This window comes from Agelaius phoeniceus, chromosome Z (assembly GCF_051311805.1).
Source record: "Agelaius phoeniceus isolate bAgePho1 chromosome Z, bAgePho1.hap1, whole genome shotgun sequence".
In the NCBI taxonomy this organism is placed as follows: Eukaryota; Metazoa; Chordata; class Aves; order Passeriformes; family Icteridae; genus Agelaius; species Agelaius phoeniceus.
In genome coordinates this window covers 16,729,802-16,742,047 of record NC_135303.1, presented here as the reverse complement: position 1 = coordinate 16,742,047, position 12,246 = coordinate 16,729,802, and the positions used below count along the sequence as shown (strand labels likewise).

The following is a 12,246-nucleotide window of genomic DNA, read 5'->3' as shown; positions in this document are numbered from 1 at the left end:
CATTTTCTTTTCAAATGCTGTTATAATTATGGCATTATATTGTGTTAGTTGCAAGTCTACTGAAGTAGATTCATGTGAATTTACTTATTTATTGGAAGTATCTCCTCATTTCTTGATGCCATCAGTTTAATAGTATAATGAAAAGCTGATCCCTGGATAATAGGTTCTGTTTCCACCTTTTTACACCTTATGAAAGTAACACAAATTTATGTTGTTTGCTGGTAATTTGAGGTTAAGATTACCATCCTATTAACTCTTATGAAGGTTATTATTCATAAGCTTCAAAAGATGTCTTATTTAAGAAAAAGGACATTTATTTATTCATATATTATAACATTTTATTATATATATTCAAGGTTAATATTCTACTCTACAATGAACAGATTAAATGGATTATAATTTGCTGCTTTGATGTAAAGTGATTTTCTTTTCTTGTTACATTTGTGATAGTATTGATGAACTTATGAGATGCTTATCTGAATGTGATATAGAGGAACATATTAGCATTTATTTAATTTTGTTAGGTAAACTGATAAATCTCCTTTGACTTTATCCAGTCAATTAAAAGACCCTTGGGGGAAGGTATTGGAATCTTCTTTTGGGGAAGAACCTGCTTTTCTCTGGCTTATTAGAAAGCTGTTTGTTTAACTTGATTTTTAATAAATCACCCATATTCCTACTGCTCCAGATTTTGTGTTTACATCTGACACTATATCTGAGAGCATAGGTCCTAATCATAAACAAAAGACTTTTCAATTTAATTAAATGTCTAGGATTGTATAGTTATGCATGCAAATGGTTTCAGTATCTACTGTATCTCAGAGGAGGTATGTTTAATCTCCAGAAACTATTGAAATTATTTTAATATTATTAGGCATTGATTAAGCACAATTCACTGTAGTTTCATATGTTGCTTTGACCTTAACTTTGTGCTACTTTCACTCAGTTAATAGACAGATTTATTGATTGCCCAGCTGTTTTCTAAATGTTCATTGATAAATGTTCATTGGTAAATGTTGGATATCATGTATTATTCAAATTAAATCCAATCTGAAAAATCTAAATCCAATCTAAATCCAAATTGAATCAGTCTGAGTAGGGTGGAATTTTTGTTGTGCAAAGTAAGGCCAAAAAACAAGTAAGGATTTCTTTAGGCAAGATATTAAAGTCACAAGTAATTTTCTATCTGTCATGCTAGCAGGGTAGAATGTAAATAGATTATAAAAGTGGATGTCATACTGGCAACAACCACTCTATATAGGATTAGTATTTAAAACTGTCTTGGCAAACTGGAGACATTATTTCATAATCAAAGAAGCAGGCAAGTGGAAGTATTGCACATCACATTGAAAAGTAAGGTGTCAACTGACCAAATGTACATTAGTGAAGCAGGAGAAGACTGGGATGACAGAAGATGGCATTGATAGAGTTACTTGTATGGTATCAAAGCCAAGTTTGCTCTTGGATGATTTAAATGGAAATGTTTGTAAAATGCAGCTGAAATAGTGTGCTGTACTCAAGAGTTATGAAGGCTTCATCAAAAATTTGAGATGAGAAGTTGGAAAGAGTTAATAGGAAAGCAGGAGCACTAAGTCAAAGAAAGCACCCAAGAGGATCAAGAGCATTATCTATTTAGTTTGAAAAGACTGATAGTATGGAAGATAAGTCTATAAATGCATGCAGGTTTGTTACAAACAGTCATTGTACATACAATGGAAAATAGGAAGACATAATTGGAGAAAATGTTGTTTAAAATAATTAAAAATTTATTATTGTATTAGAAAAAACTGGTGCTTGAGCTGCAAAACAATATAGTCAGATTTGGACTTTTTCAAGAATAGCAACTACAGCATTTTTCAAAGTTTGCTCTTCTGATTTCTCATTTTGTCTAAGAGGTCAAGCTACAGCAACCTCCTAGTCCACAGGAGGTTTTGTTAGTATCTAGATTTTCCTTTGTCTCCTCAGTTTACTCTTGGGAGTCACAGTGGAAAAGGGGTATTTTGTAGTACCTAACATGATCTAAGGTTATAGAACAGTGTTTTGTGCATAGACCTCTGTTTGACCAAGTGGAATAAGGAGAAAAAGGGACTGGTTTAAGACATGTAAGACCTTCCAGTGATCTTAAAGACTGCATGATGTTTGTATAAGAGCTGGTAGCTCTAATGAGAGAATATTTCTGCTTAAGAGTCGTGCACAAGCACAACAATTTATTGTTTATTGTACAGAAAAAAAATGGAATTTTCTGGTCAAGACAAAAAGGTCTTTTCCTCTGACAAAAGTTATTTTGTCACTTGGCAAATCTGTTGTAAAAGCTGGAGTGTTCTTGTATCACTTTTGGTGAAAGACTGTCTGAGTGCTGGTATTTTAAGTGTTTTATGCATTAAATGTTTGCAGAATGATGTTTGTGGGGGTTGTGGAGGTCTTTTTTTGGTGATTTTTTAAAATTACTACTACCATAGATAGGTGGATTTCACGTGTGGTGAGGAGTATTGAGCAGTGCAGTAACTACTAGTACTAACTGTGTAGATTGGTAGCAACAGATCAGTTCTCTGTAGGAACACAAAGGATCAAGAAATTTCCTCATACTGGAAAATCCTGCATTTTACCTTTACCTCTCTACACCCCTCCTTCTCCTCATTCCCCAGAAATTCTGTTTCTAAATCCCTAAATCCCTAACATCAGATTTCTGTAAATTAGTTGGTATGATTTAACATAGGAAGTGTACTTCCCCTTCTGGAAAAGAACCCAGAAAAACCTCTGATGTATCAAATGGGTATTGCTGATTTTGTTTCCTTTTGAAATATGAACTAGGAAGAAAATTATTTTCATATTATTGGACAAGTGTCCATGCATATTTGTTCCAAAATACATTGAGTAATTCCTCAGGGGCTAATGAGTTTTTATCTCAAAATTAATTGACAAATTGATTTTGATACTTTTTGTTTCCTTTTTTTTTAAGTAGTTTCCTACTGTTGAAAGAAGGTTGTGAATCAGATGTCACTGCTAATAACTCAAGGTGCACAGAGACATAAAGTTCAGTATTTGCAATAACATGCAGTAGAAGAAGTATAATTTGGGTGAAATCATGAGAATATTTTACATTTGAGAAATAAATATTAATTTCACAGAGGGGAAAATAAGGATAGTTTACCTGCTGAGTCAAATTTTCTTTGAAATTAGTATGAGTCAGACTCAAATACTTCAGAAAGTGGAGCACATTGGTCAGAAGATTTTCATGCATGAGGGTTTGAGTAACTTTGTCCAAAACTTTCTCTGTTGCCTAAGTTTCTTACAAAATGAATTTTTAATAGAACTGAAAAGTGTCTTGAAATGCTGTGAAACACACAGCTTCTGAAGCCCAATTTAGTAACTGATAGAAGAGCTGTAGGAAAAAAACCATTAATCTGCTGCCAAGGAGAGTGTCACAATCATGAGCCTGCACAGTTGGCTTTTGATGAGTTTTGTTCCTAAAGGAATATTAAGAACAGAACATGGATTGAGATATTGGAAAATGTCTAATTTCTGTATAATCAGAGGAGCACTATGAACAGATAATGTCCCGAAGATTGTATATATGGCATTTATTTCCAGAACAATTATTTTATAGGCTCTATAATTATATTTTATGGGTCATCTTTAGTAATTCCTAGCAGAAAAGCATAAAAAATGGATGAGGAGACCTGTACTTAAAATGTCATGTTATTCATACTCTTGACTGAGGAGGCCTTGACCCTTACATGAGGGACCATTAGAGTTTTGAAAAGAGCTAGGTAAATACTTGAATACTTGACTTTTTTTTTTTTTTTTTTTTTTTACCTACCAGTTGGAGTAAGTATTCAGTAGAGTTTTCCTTCTTAAGAAAAGGGAATGGTTAATGTTAGGTTTTATTCTATGTTTTTCCCAGTGGCCCCTCTACAGCAAGGAGAGAGCTTTATAAATAACAGGGGAGTAATTTTTATGCTCAAGTTACTTATGGTTTTATTCTGTACTTTTTAAAAAAGAGGAAAAAAGTATCTTGATGTTTTCTTGGGCTTCAATGCAAGAATAACAGTAGTCTTTTCTTCAGGGGAGGTTGTACATATTTGCACAATGAACAGATAAATGTCTGGTCCAAATAGATGGTCTGGATTCTTTTCCTGCCGTGTACCTCCATCCCCAAAGACATGCATCTGTGTAATGGCAATTCATTACAGTTTCTTAGGATTCTCATTTTCTTGGACTTTTGGGGGCTTTTTTGTTGAAATTCTGCCTTACATCAGAAGTCTTGTGGTTTTGATTTTTTTAATGGTATTTTTGGAAGCTACCATGGGAAGCAGCGCTTTATGTAGTTTAAATATTAAATCTGAGTTTGTTTCTACCTTATATACATCAGTGTTCAGTAATTAAATGTTACTGCCTACTGACTTCTCCCAGTTTCAAAGCAATTTTTTCTTTCAATTTTGAGATGTGAGACAGTTTTGATTCTATTACCCAGTGAGATTATTTTTTTTTAGAGAATTTCAGTGTTGTTTACAATTTTAAAGTTCTATCCAAGTCCATCAAGAGTCAAGAACTCAGGATACATTTCTAGCTGAATTATGGTTTCTAACTCAACAGCCTCTCTGGTGACTATTGACATATGTAGTTACTTAAATTCCTTTTCTCTATAGCATAAAGCCTTTAAATCTGTTTTCATTACTCCTCTCTTGTTCCTTTCAGAACTCACATACATCTGTTTGTTCTCTTCTGTTCTTCACTGGAAGACCACAGATATAGTATATAATTTAGCTTCATGGCTCGTATCTTTTCTCAGATTTGGGTGTACTTGTTGCATTTTTTTCACCACTTAGGTGGTTTTTACCTTGGCCTTTATAGGAGAAGAGTGAAAGAAACTAATCAGCTTTGAAGGTTTTGTTTGTGTAACTTTGCATTAAAATTGTGCTTATGGGTCCAAAGAACTGACTCTGATGAAGCCATTTATAATGGGAAATGCTCCTATCCATCTCAGAAAGTTTTCTGTAGAAATTTTATTAAAATTGGTCAGTCTGAGCTAGAGGTCCTCAAGGAATTGGTTCTCCAGATGTATTTGAATAAAGTTACTCTGCTGGACAGTGAACACTGTTGTCTTGAACTGTAAATCCCATGTGCCTTGAAAGGTGGTTTTTGAATAAGCCCTTATCACTTACGATGCTCTGATATTTACTAGTAGTGAGTTGTGGTTTCTCACCGTAGTTGAATGCATCCCTTATGAAGGAAGGATGAATGAACTTCAAAAGGAAGTCCTAACTATGGGGTGTTGCAATAATGTTAATGTAATGCAGGTGTTAATGTAATGTTAGTGTTAATGCAGGTGTTCAGTAAATGTATGTATCAACATATATGCCTATATGTTTTTGCATATTGGAGAAACAGAAAACAGTGATTTTTGAAATACTGAAGCTCTTCTGTTTGAACTGTATGAAGAAATATTATTTTACAAAGCAGAGATTAGAGTTGTTAGAGATCTAAATAAATAATCTTTATTCATATTTTTGTCTGTAAATATAGCTACAGCAGTTGGCATATTTTCTTAATTTAAAAATGAAAGTATTTAAAGTAAGAAGCAGTGGGGTGGGAGGTGAGGGGTGTGTTCCAGCGCTTGCTGAAAATGTTCCACAATGAGTTAAATCTTGTACTACAGGAAAATCTGGTCAAAATATTCTTGTATGAAAACATTTAATAGAGTTTATTAATGTTGTTAATATTAGATTATCTAGGGAAAGTGGTCATGCTTCTATGACTAAAAGACACCTGTTTGGAATTTCAGAGACCCAAAAAAGTATGGGAGTAAAAGAATTCAAGGTATATATTTCTAAAACTGTCTGAAAAGTTGTCAGGATTTGCTTTTCTTAAATTTCAAATATTTGTGATGCATCCAATTTAGGATTAAGATCTACAATAACTTCTCTTTTTCGAATGGGCTGGGAGCAGTTAACTCCTGCTCCCAGTGCAGAGGTGAAATGCATGGTCTCCGTGTGAGTGGTTTAGTCATGGTTTTTGTACCAATGCAGTTTATTTTAGCATAGTTTTAGCATTATTAGATTTCCTGAATAAACAAAATAAATTATTGCTGACTCTTGGTACTTCTAAAGTAAAATATTTCAGATAAAATTTTTCATATTAATTTTTACCGATAACCCTTAAAACCCTTCACTCTTTAACTGAATGAAAGATGTAAACTTAATTTTTTTTATTGGTGTTGTTGCCGAAGACCAGTTACCTGAATAATGAAAAGAAAATATTTGCTTGCTTTTTTTGAAAGACAGTAATATTCATGTTTTTGCCTTAAGATAAGGAATAGAAAACTTTAAATATTATCAAGTTGCTTCTCTCTGTAATGCAACCACAGTGCATTAATACATACAACTTTTTTGTGAGACAGTCTTTGCAATTATACATTTTAATTGAGGTGTAGATCTTTTTTTTCAAATAAAATCTAAAATTTTTATAGTGGGATATTGTTTAAGGGTGGGAGCTGAATAGTACTGCTGAGGTAATCTAATTTAATTACATTAGTCAGTGCTTTTGTATATGCACAAGAATTATGTCTTGCTTTCTATAACTACTATACAAAAGTCCTCTTGAAATAGTATGTTAAAACAAAATATTAGTATTTAGTCAAAACTCCTTTAAGTGCTGAAAATCTACTCTGTCATTGCTAGCCTCCTCTATCTTATTACTCTACACACACATAATGAACTTAAAATTCACTGATTCAAGAAGTTAAAAAATGTATATATTTTGATACAACAATAGATTTGTTTAATACAAATACAATTTTTTTAAAAAATAGCCTGAAGAAATATAATAATAATACAGCAGTTCATAAAACTGAAGGTTATGTTTACATTTTGCTATAGGTAAATATGTCATGCAACTAATTAAAGTTGTGAAATATGTTTGTAGCTATGGGAAGGTGAACAAAGTTTCTGGAAATATATTTTGCAGTAATATGTTCTTTGCTTGGCAGATAATTTAAATTTAATGACGATGTGTAGCATTACTGAAAAAATTATATGCATAAGGTCTCCTTTTACCTGGAAGCATAGGAATTGAGGAATTAAATTTTATAAGAAGAATAAAGAAAAAAATATGTGGTCTATTGATGGATGAGAATGAGGATTTATTTTGAGCTTTGGTGTTCAATCATCTCTCAACCTGTATTGTTTCTGACAGAGTTCTTAACACTCTTTTTTCACAGTACATGAGGAGTTCTTAAAAATTTTGATATAATTTCTATTCTCTTCCTAATTTGTATTGGGTTGAGACTGAGAGCAGGGTTGGTTTAGCTAGGTTTTTTGATTCTACTAATGTCATTAAAAAAAACCCAAAACAAACCAACAAAAACACCTATTGAGATTAACCGTGAGAAAGGAGACAGCTCCACATAAGCAGAAGTGTAAATTGCCCTACCCAAGTCTAGGGGAGGTTTTTAGAGAGTCATGCACAAGTTCTTAAAGACTCTGAAAGCTAACCCAGAATAAGGTTAACTATTATATTGTCTGGTAATCTAGGAGTCTTCAGCATGAAACAGGGCAAAAGAAAGCATCCAAAGGCATTTTTGGTTGTGATCACAAATGCACGTTGAATATCATTGGTATACTTAGAAATCATGATTGAAGCAATACTTCAGGACAGGAATTTAAGGAGTTAAAAGGAAAATATTTTTTTATGGGAAGCTCATTCGATATATGGCAAGTCATCCAAAAGTTCTTGATATAAAAAGCTAATAAAGCCTCTGATTTTGTTTATTCAACTAATGAGAAGTTGGAGTTGACCTTTCATTTCATACTGATTGTGAGGTAATAAGGTAGTAGTGAAGCACTGAGAAATTTACAAGCAAGTTTGATGCAGGCAAACAAAGGAAGCCAGTAGGAAGATAAGGGGGAAATGGTGGCCTGGTCAGGATTCTGAATGAGATTTGTAGATTGGATGGATGGAGACAATTCTAGGTGAAATGGTTTGGTCTGTGAAGAGGTAATTGAATTTGAGGTTTAAGATGTGAAAGCAAAAGAAATAAAACCATGGACAAAACCCTGAAGAATCTGCATAGAAAACACAGAGCAGAGAAGGAGAATCTACTTAGAAGAAATATGGAAGGAGTGATTTGATAAGTAAACAATGGATCTCATGGGAACTGATGTAAAATCAGATCTCATGAAGAAGTAAACTGCTTTACAGTGGGGAGTGTTAAGGAGGTTGGAGATTGAGTATTGGTTCTGCTGTGTATAGTTAAGAAGACACCAGAAGTTTTGGCAAGAGCAGTTTTTGTTTTAAAAGACTTCTTCTAAAGGATGACACAAACAGAGGGAAACTTCAGGGAACAGCTGTATATACTGCATTCTTTGAGCTTGTCAGTGAAAAGACAAGAAGTACGATGATAGTCCTACAGATGCATGAAACAAAAATGTTCTAGTATAGTTCTGTTTTTCTATACCTTACAACACATGAACCTGTAATAATAATAAAAAATATATGGGCTAATAAAGTCAGTCTTCAGCTCAGGGCTGATTCTTTTGGTTAATAGCATAATCTGTGTTCAAATGGAACACTATGGAAAAAATAGTCATTCCATATGTACCTATTAAGAAGATATGCAAAGAGTTGCCATAGTGAATGATGCTAAATTATAATTTTAATAATTTTGTACTTTACCTTTTAGGAGAGAGAAACTAGCTCCTTTAGTGAATATATGTGTAGAACCAGTTTTCTTCCCTCATTTTTTCTAAGCTGTGTTAAAAAGATGCTATTGTGGATGAGAGCTTGATAGTTCAGCCTGAAAAATACATTTAAAATGCCCTTAAGTATCTTGATTGTGCTTGCAACTGTTAATAGCAATTCTTTAGCAATTATAATGGGAAATAGATGTATTTTTTGTAAGGAATTTTCAAAATTTCTTCGACAAATAATAGCATTAAGAAAAGATCTGCACATAATTGATGTTAAATATCCATTGTTTCTTGGTTATGTTTTGTATATTTATTTGTTGTGGTATGTACCTGTTGTTCTAACATTGTTTTAATCCTCTGTATGTAAAATTTGTGTGCGGTAACATTAAACCTGAAGGAAGAAGCTTGGTTGCCAAAAAAAAATTTAGTAAATATGTTTTTTTCAGATACCTTTTGATACATAATCCTACGGAACAAGAGCGATTTTCAGTGGTTTCTGTCAATGTGAATTCACCCAGAGTTAAATTATTGTCTCCTTTGGGAAAACCTGTTAATGTCCAGATTAGTGCTGTTTGGGATGGAGCAACTACAGTATCACATGAAGCTTATCAGGTACCCCTACTTTAAGTAAAAAACATTAAAATATGGTTTTTTATATATATTGTAGCTTCATAGTTGAAGGAAATGGAAAGTGTACTTATATATTGGGAATTCTATTCTCTGTAGACAGTACTATTAATTCAGTAATTTTAAATTAAAAAAACCCCAACAAATAAAACCCAAAACAACAACAAAAACCCCCTAAAACTCAACATACATGTGTTTAGCATTAATGTTTCTTAAACTGATAAGCTGTTAAAAATTTGAGATATAATTTGCTACATTTAAAGGATCAGTTTCAGCTGCATGACTGGAAAATACTGGATGTGTGTCTTTTCCCCTCAGTTTCTCAATTGAGCTGCTTCTTCCTTCAAGTGCCAATCTGTACACACAGTCACACACGTCTGTATGTTCTCAAGCATTCCAGCTGGAACATGAAATGGCTTTTCTTGTACATGAAATGGCTTAAGCATTTACATTTAGATGTCCTCTTCCCTTCCAAATACTTAAGCTGGGCAAATATCTTCAAGCCCACCTCCTGTTTTTTGTTTGAAACAAAACTTCTAAGAATTTTTGAGTTGTACATCATTATAGAAGATTGTCCTAGATGATCACATCACATATTAGAAATTTATTTCATTAAATTTTAATGAAATTGTAATGGTGTCTGACTGCAATAGTAACACAGTACTGCTTTCAGGCTTATGTTTTGATTCCTTTTGACATAGGAACTTGCTTCAGGATAATATTTCTGTGAAGCTAATTCAATAACTGTCTCTCAGCTGTGTTCCAAAGGGATAATTATTATGGGTAAACCTTGCTAAGCAGCTCAACCCCACACACTTCCTCTCTCACTGACCCAGTGGGGTGGAGGACAAAGTTGGATGGGCAATGGTGAAAAAGCTTGTGGTTAAAGCTGAAGCTGTGCACACAAGCAAAGAAAAACAAGGAATTCATTCCCTGTGTCCCAAGGCTGGGGAGGTGGTCAGCCATCCCCAGCAGAGCAGGGCTCCATCACAGTGACTTGGGAAGACAAGCACCATCACTCCAAACATCCCCCCTTCCTTTTTCTTCTCACAGTTTTTATTGCTGAGCATCATGTCACATGATGGGTCTGGAATATCCCTCTGGTCAGTTGGGGTCAGTTGTCCTGGCTGTGTCCCCTCCCAACTCCTTGTGCTCCCTCAGCCTCCTCCCTGGTGGAGAGCAGAAAGGGCCCTGATGCTGCATAAGCCCTGCTCAGCTGTAGCTGAGATATTTATCTCTGTGTTATCAAAGTGGTTAATACTGAAACCAAGCACCAAAAGTGCTGCTATGAAGAAATTTAAGTTTATCCTAGCCAAAACCAGCACAATAATTAGTACTTTTATTGCTTGAAGAAGAGGAAGTGAAATTACTTGTCTGGACTTCAAATTCTAAACAAATTGCTTTGGAGATGTACCTTGTATACTACTCTTCTATGCAGATTATAGCTTCTAAAAAAAGAGACTGAAAATGAGACACTTGCTTTATACTTAGTTATTTAAATTCATGCATTTTTAAATTTAAATTTCAAAATCAAGGGATAAGTAGAGTCTGTGTGCACTTGATCCAGTACACATGCATGTACAATGAAAAGCAAATATACTCAGTACTGCATATCACAACAAACATTCTTAAGAAGATTCAAAATTGTTACTGCATTAATATAATGGTAATCTTGATGCTAAGCAAATTAGTCATGCAGATATTTCTGTTTGTTAATTCTTCATATTTATTTATGGACTATGGGAAAACTCAGCCATCCTAAAATTATTCAAGCAAAAGTAGTTGCTCTGCACATAAATGTAGTATAAAAAGTTGATATTCTGCTATTTTTAGTAATGACTACTTATTTGCTCCTAACAGATGTCTTTTGTGGCACATCTGCCACCTCTTGGGATTGGAGTTTACCAGCTTCTGGAGGATGAGAGTTCAGAAGCAGTTTTAGCTGACTATAACATATATGTAAGGAATAGCAGACAGGAGAAGTCAGACGGAGTTTTCAAGATAAAAGAGATGCAGCATTCTGTGGATAATATAATCTTAGAAAATGCGTACATGAAACTATGGTTTTCTGGAATGTCTGGATTACTGGAGGTATGTTATATTTTATTTCAAAACACTATATTTTACTTTTTTGTGCTGCTTTATGGAAACCTAACATGAATCTCTGTCCTTTTAGAAAATAAACACCAAGGAAGATGGTAAAAATCATCAAATGAAGGTGGAGTTTGCTTGGTATGGAACTACCAGTAACCGAGATAAAAGTGGAGCTTATCTCTTCTTACCAGATGGAGATGCCAAGGTAAACTTTCTGTTTACAAAGAAATTCTTATCTTGAAGTACCTTGAAGTGTTTGGCAGATACAGATTGGAAGAGCTAGTTGTCCCTAAAACTGGAATAAAAGCTGTGTGGCTAGGCATAATGACATGGGCTATTGAAATGATTGGCAGAAGTTCATACTTCCTAACCCTACATAAGAGTAAAAACACAATAGAAATTTGAAAATGTGAAAATCTAGAGAATATTTATGATTCCCCCTGCAAAAAATTAAGATGTGATCCTTGCCAGAAATCCAGTGAGATGTGACCATTCATTATCGATGAAATAAGTTAATTTTTACTTTCTATGATGAAAATGTGGATTGATTCATTTCTACATCTTCACTTTTCTGATTTTTTTTTTAAAATTGTGAATGTGTTGCTTTTGGTTCAGAGCTACTTTTTAAGCTGATATTGGCATACTTAATTAAGATACTGACTCCCAGTTGATGACAGAATAGTAAGGAACTGTTCTGATTTAGTTCTCTAGGGTTATCTGTATTTTTAGCTGTGTAATTATTGGAGAGAAACAGCATACTCCTATTAGTTTTCAAATTGGAATTTGGGAAATGGCAGTGTCTTACAGTGATTTCATTACCATATGGAGTCTACTACTT

The 12,246-nt window shown here is 33.7% G+C and overlaps 1 protein-coding gene across 1 annotated transcript in view; it reads left to right on the top strand.

The window, feature by feature from the left end:
* The window catches only part of MAN2A1 (mannosidase alpha class 2A member 1), a 107,242-nt gene that overhangs the window by 59,995 nt on the left and 35,001 nt on the right, over window positions 1–12,246 (top strand). The window contains exons 13-15 of the mRNA XM_054653333.2: window positions 9,134–9,299; window positions 11,175–11,405; window positions 11,491–11,613. Of these exons, the coding sequence (XP_054509308.2) occupies window positions 9,134–9,299; window positions 11,175–11,405; window positions 11,491–11,613 (520 nt within the window). The remainder of the gene's footprint in view (window positions 1–9,133; window positions 9,300–11,174; window positions 11,406–11,490; window positions 11,614–12,246) is intronic.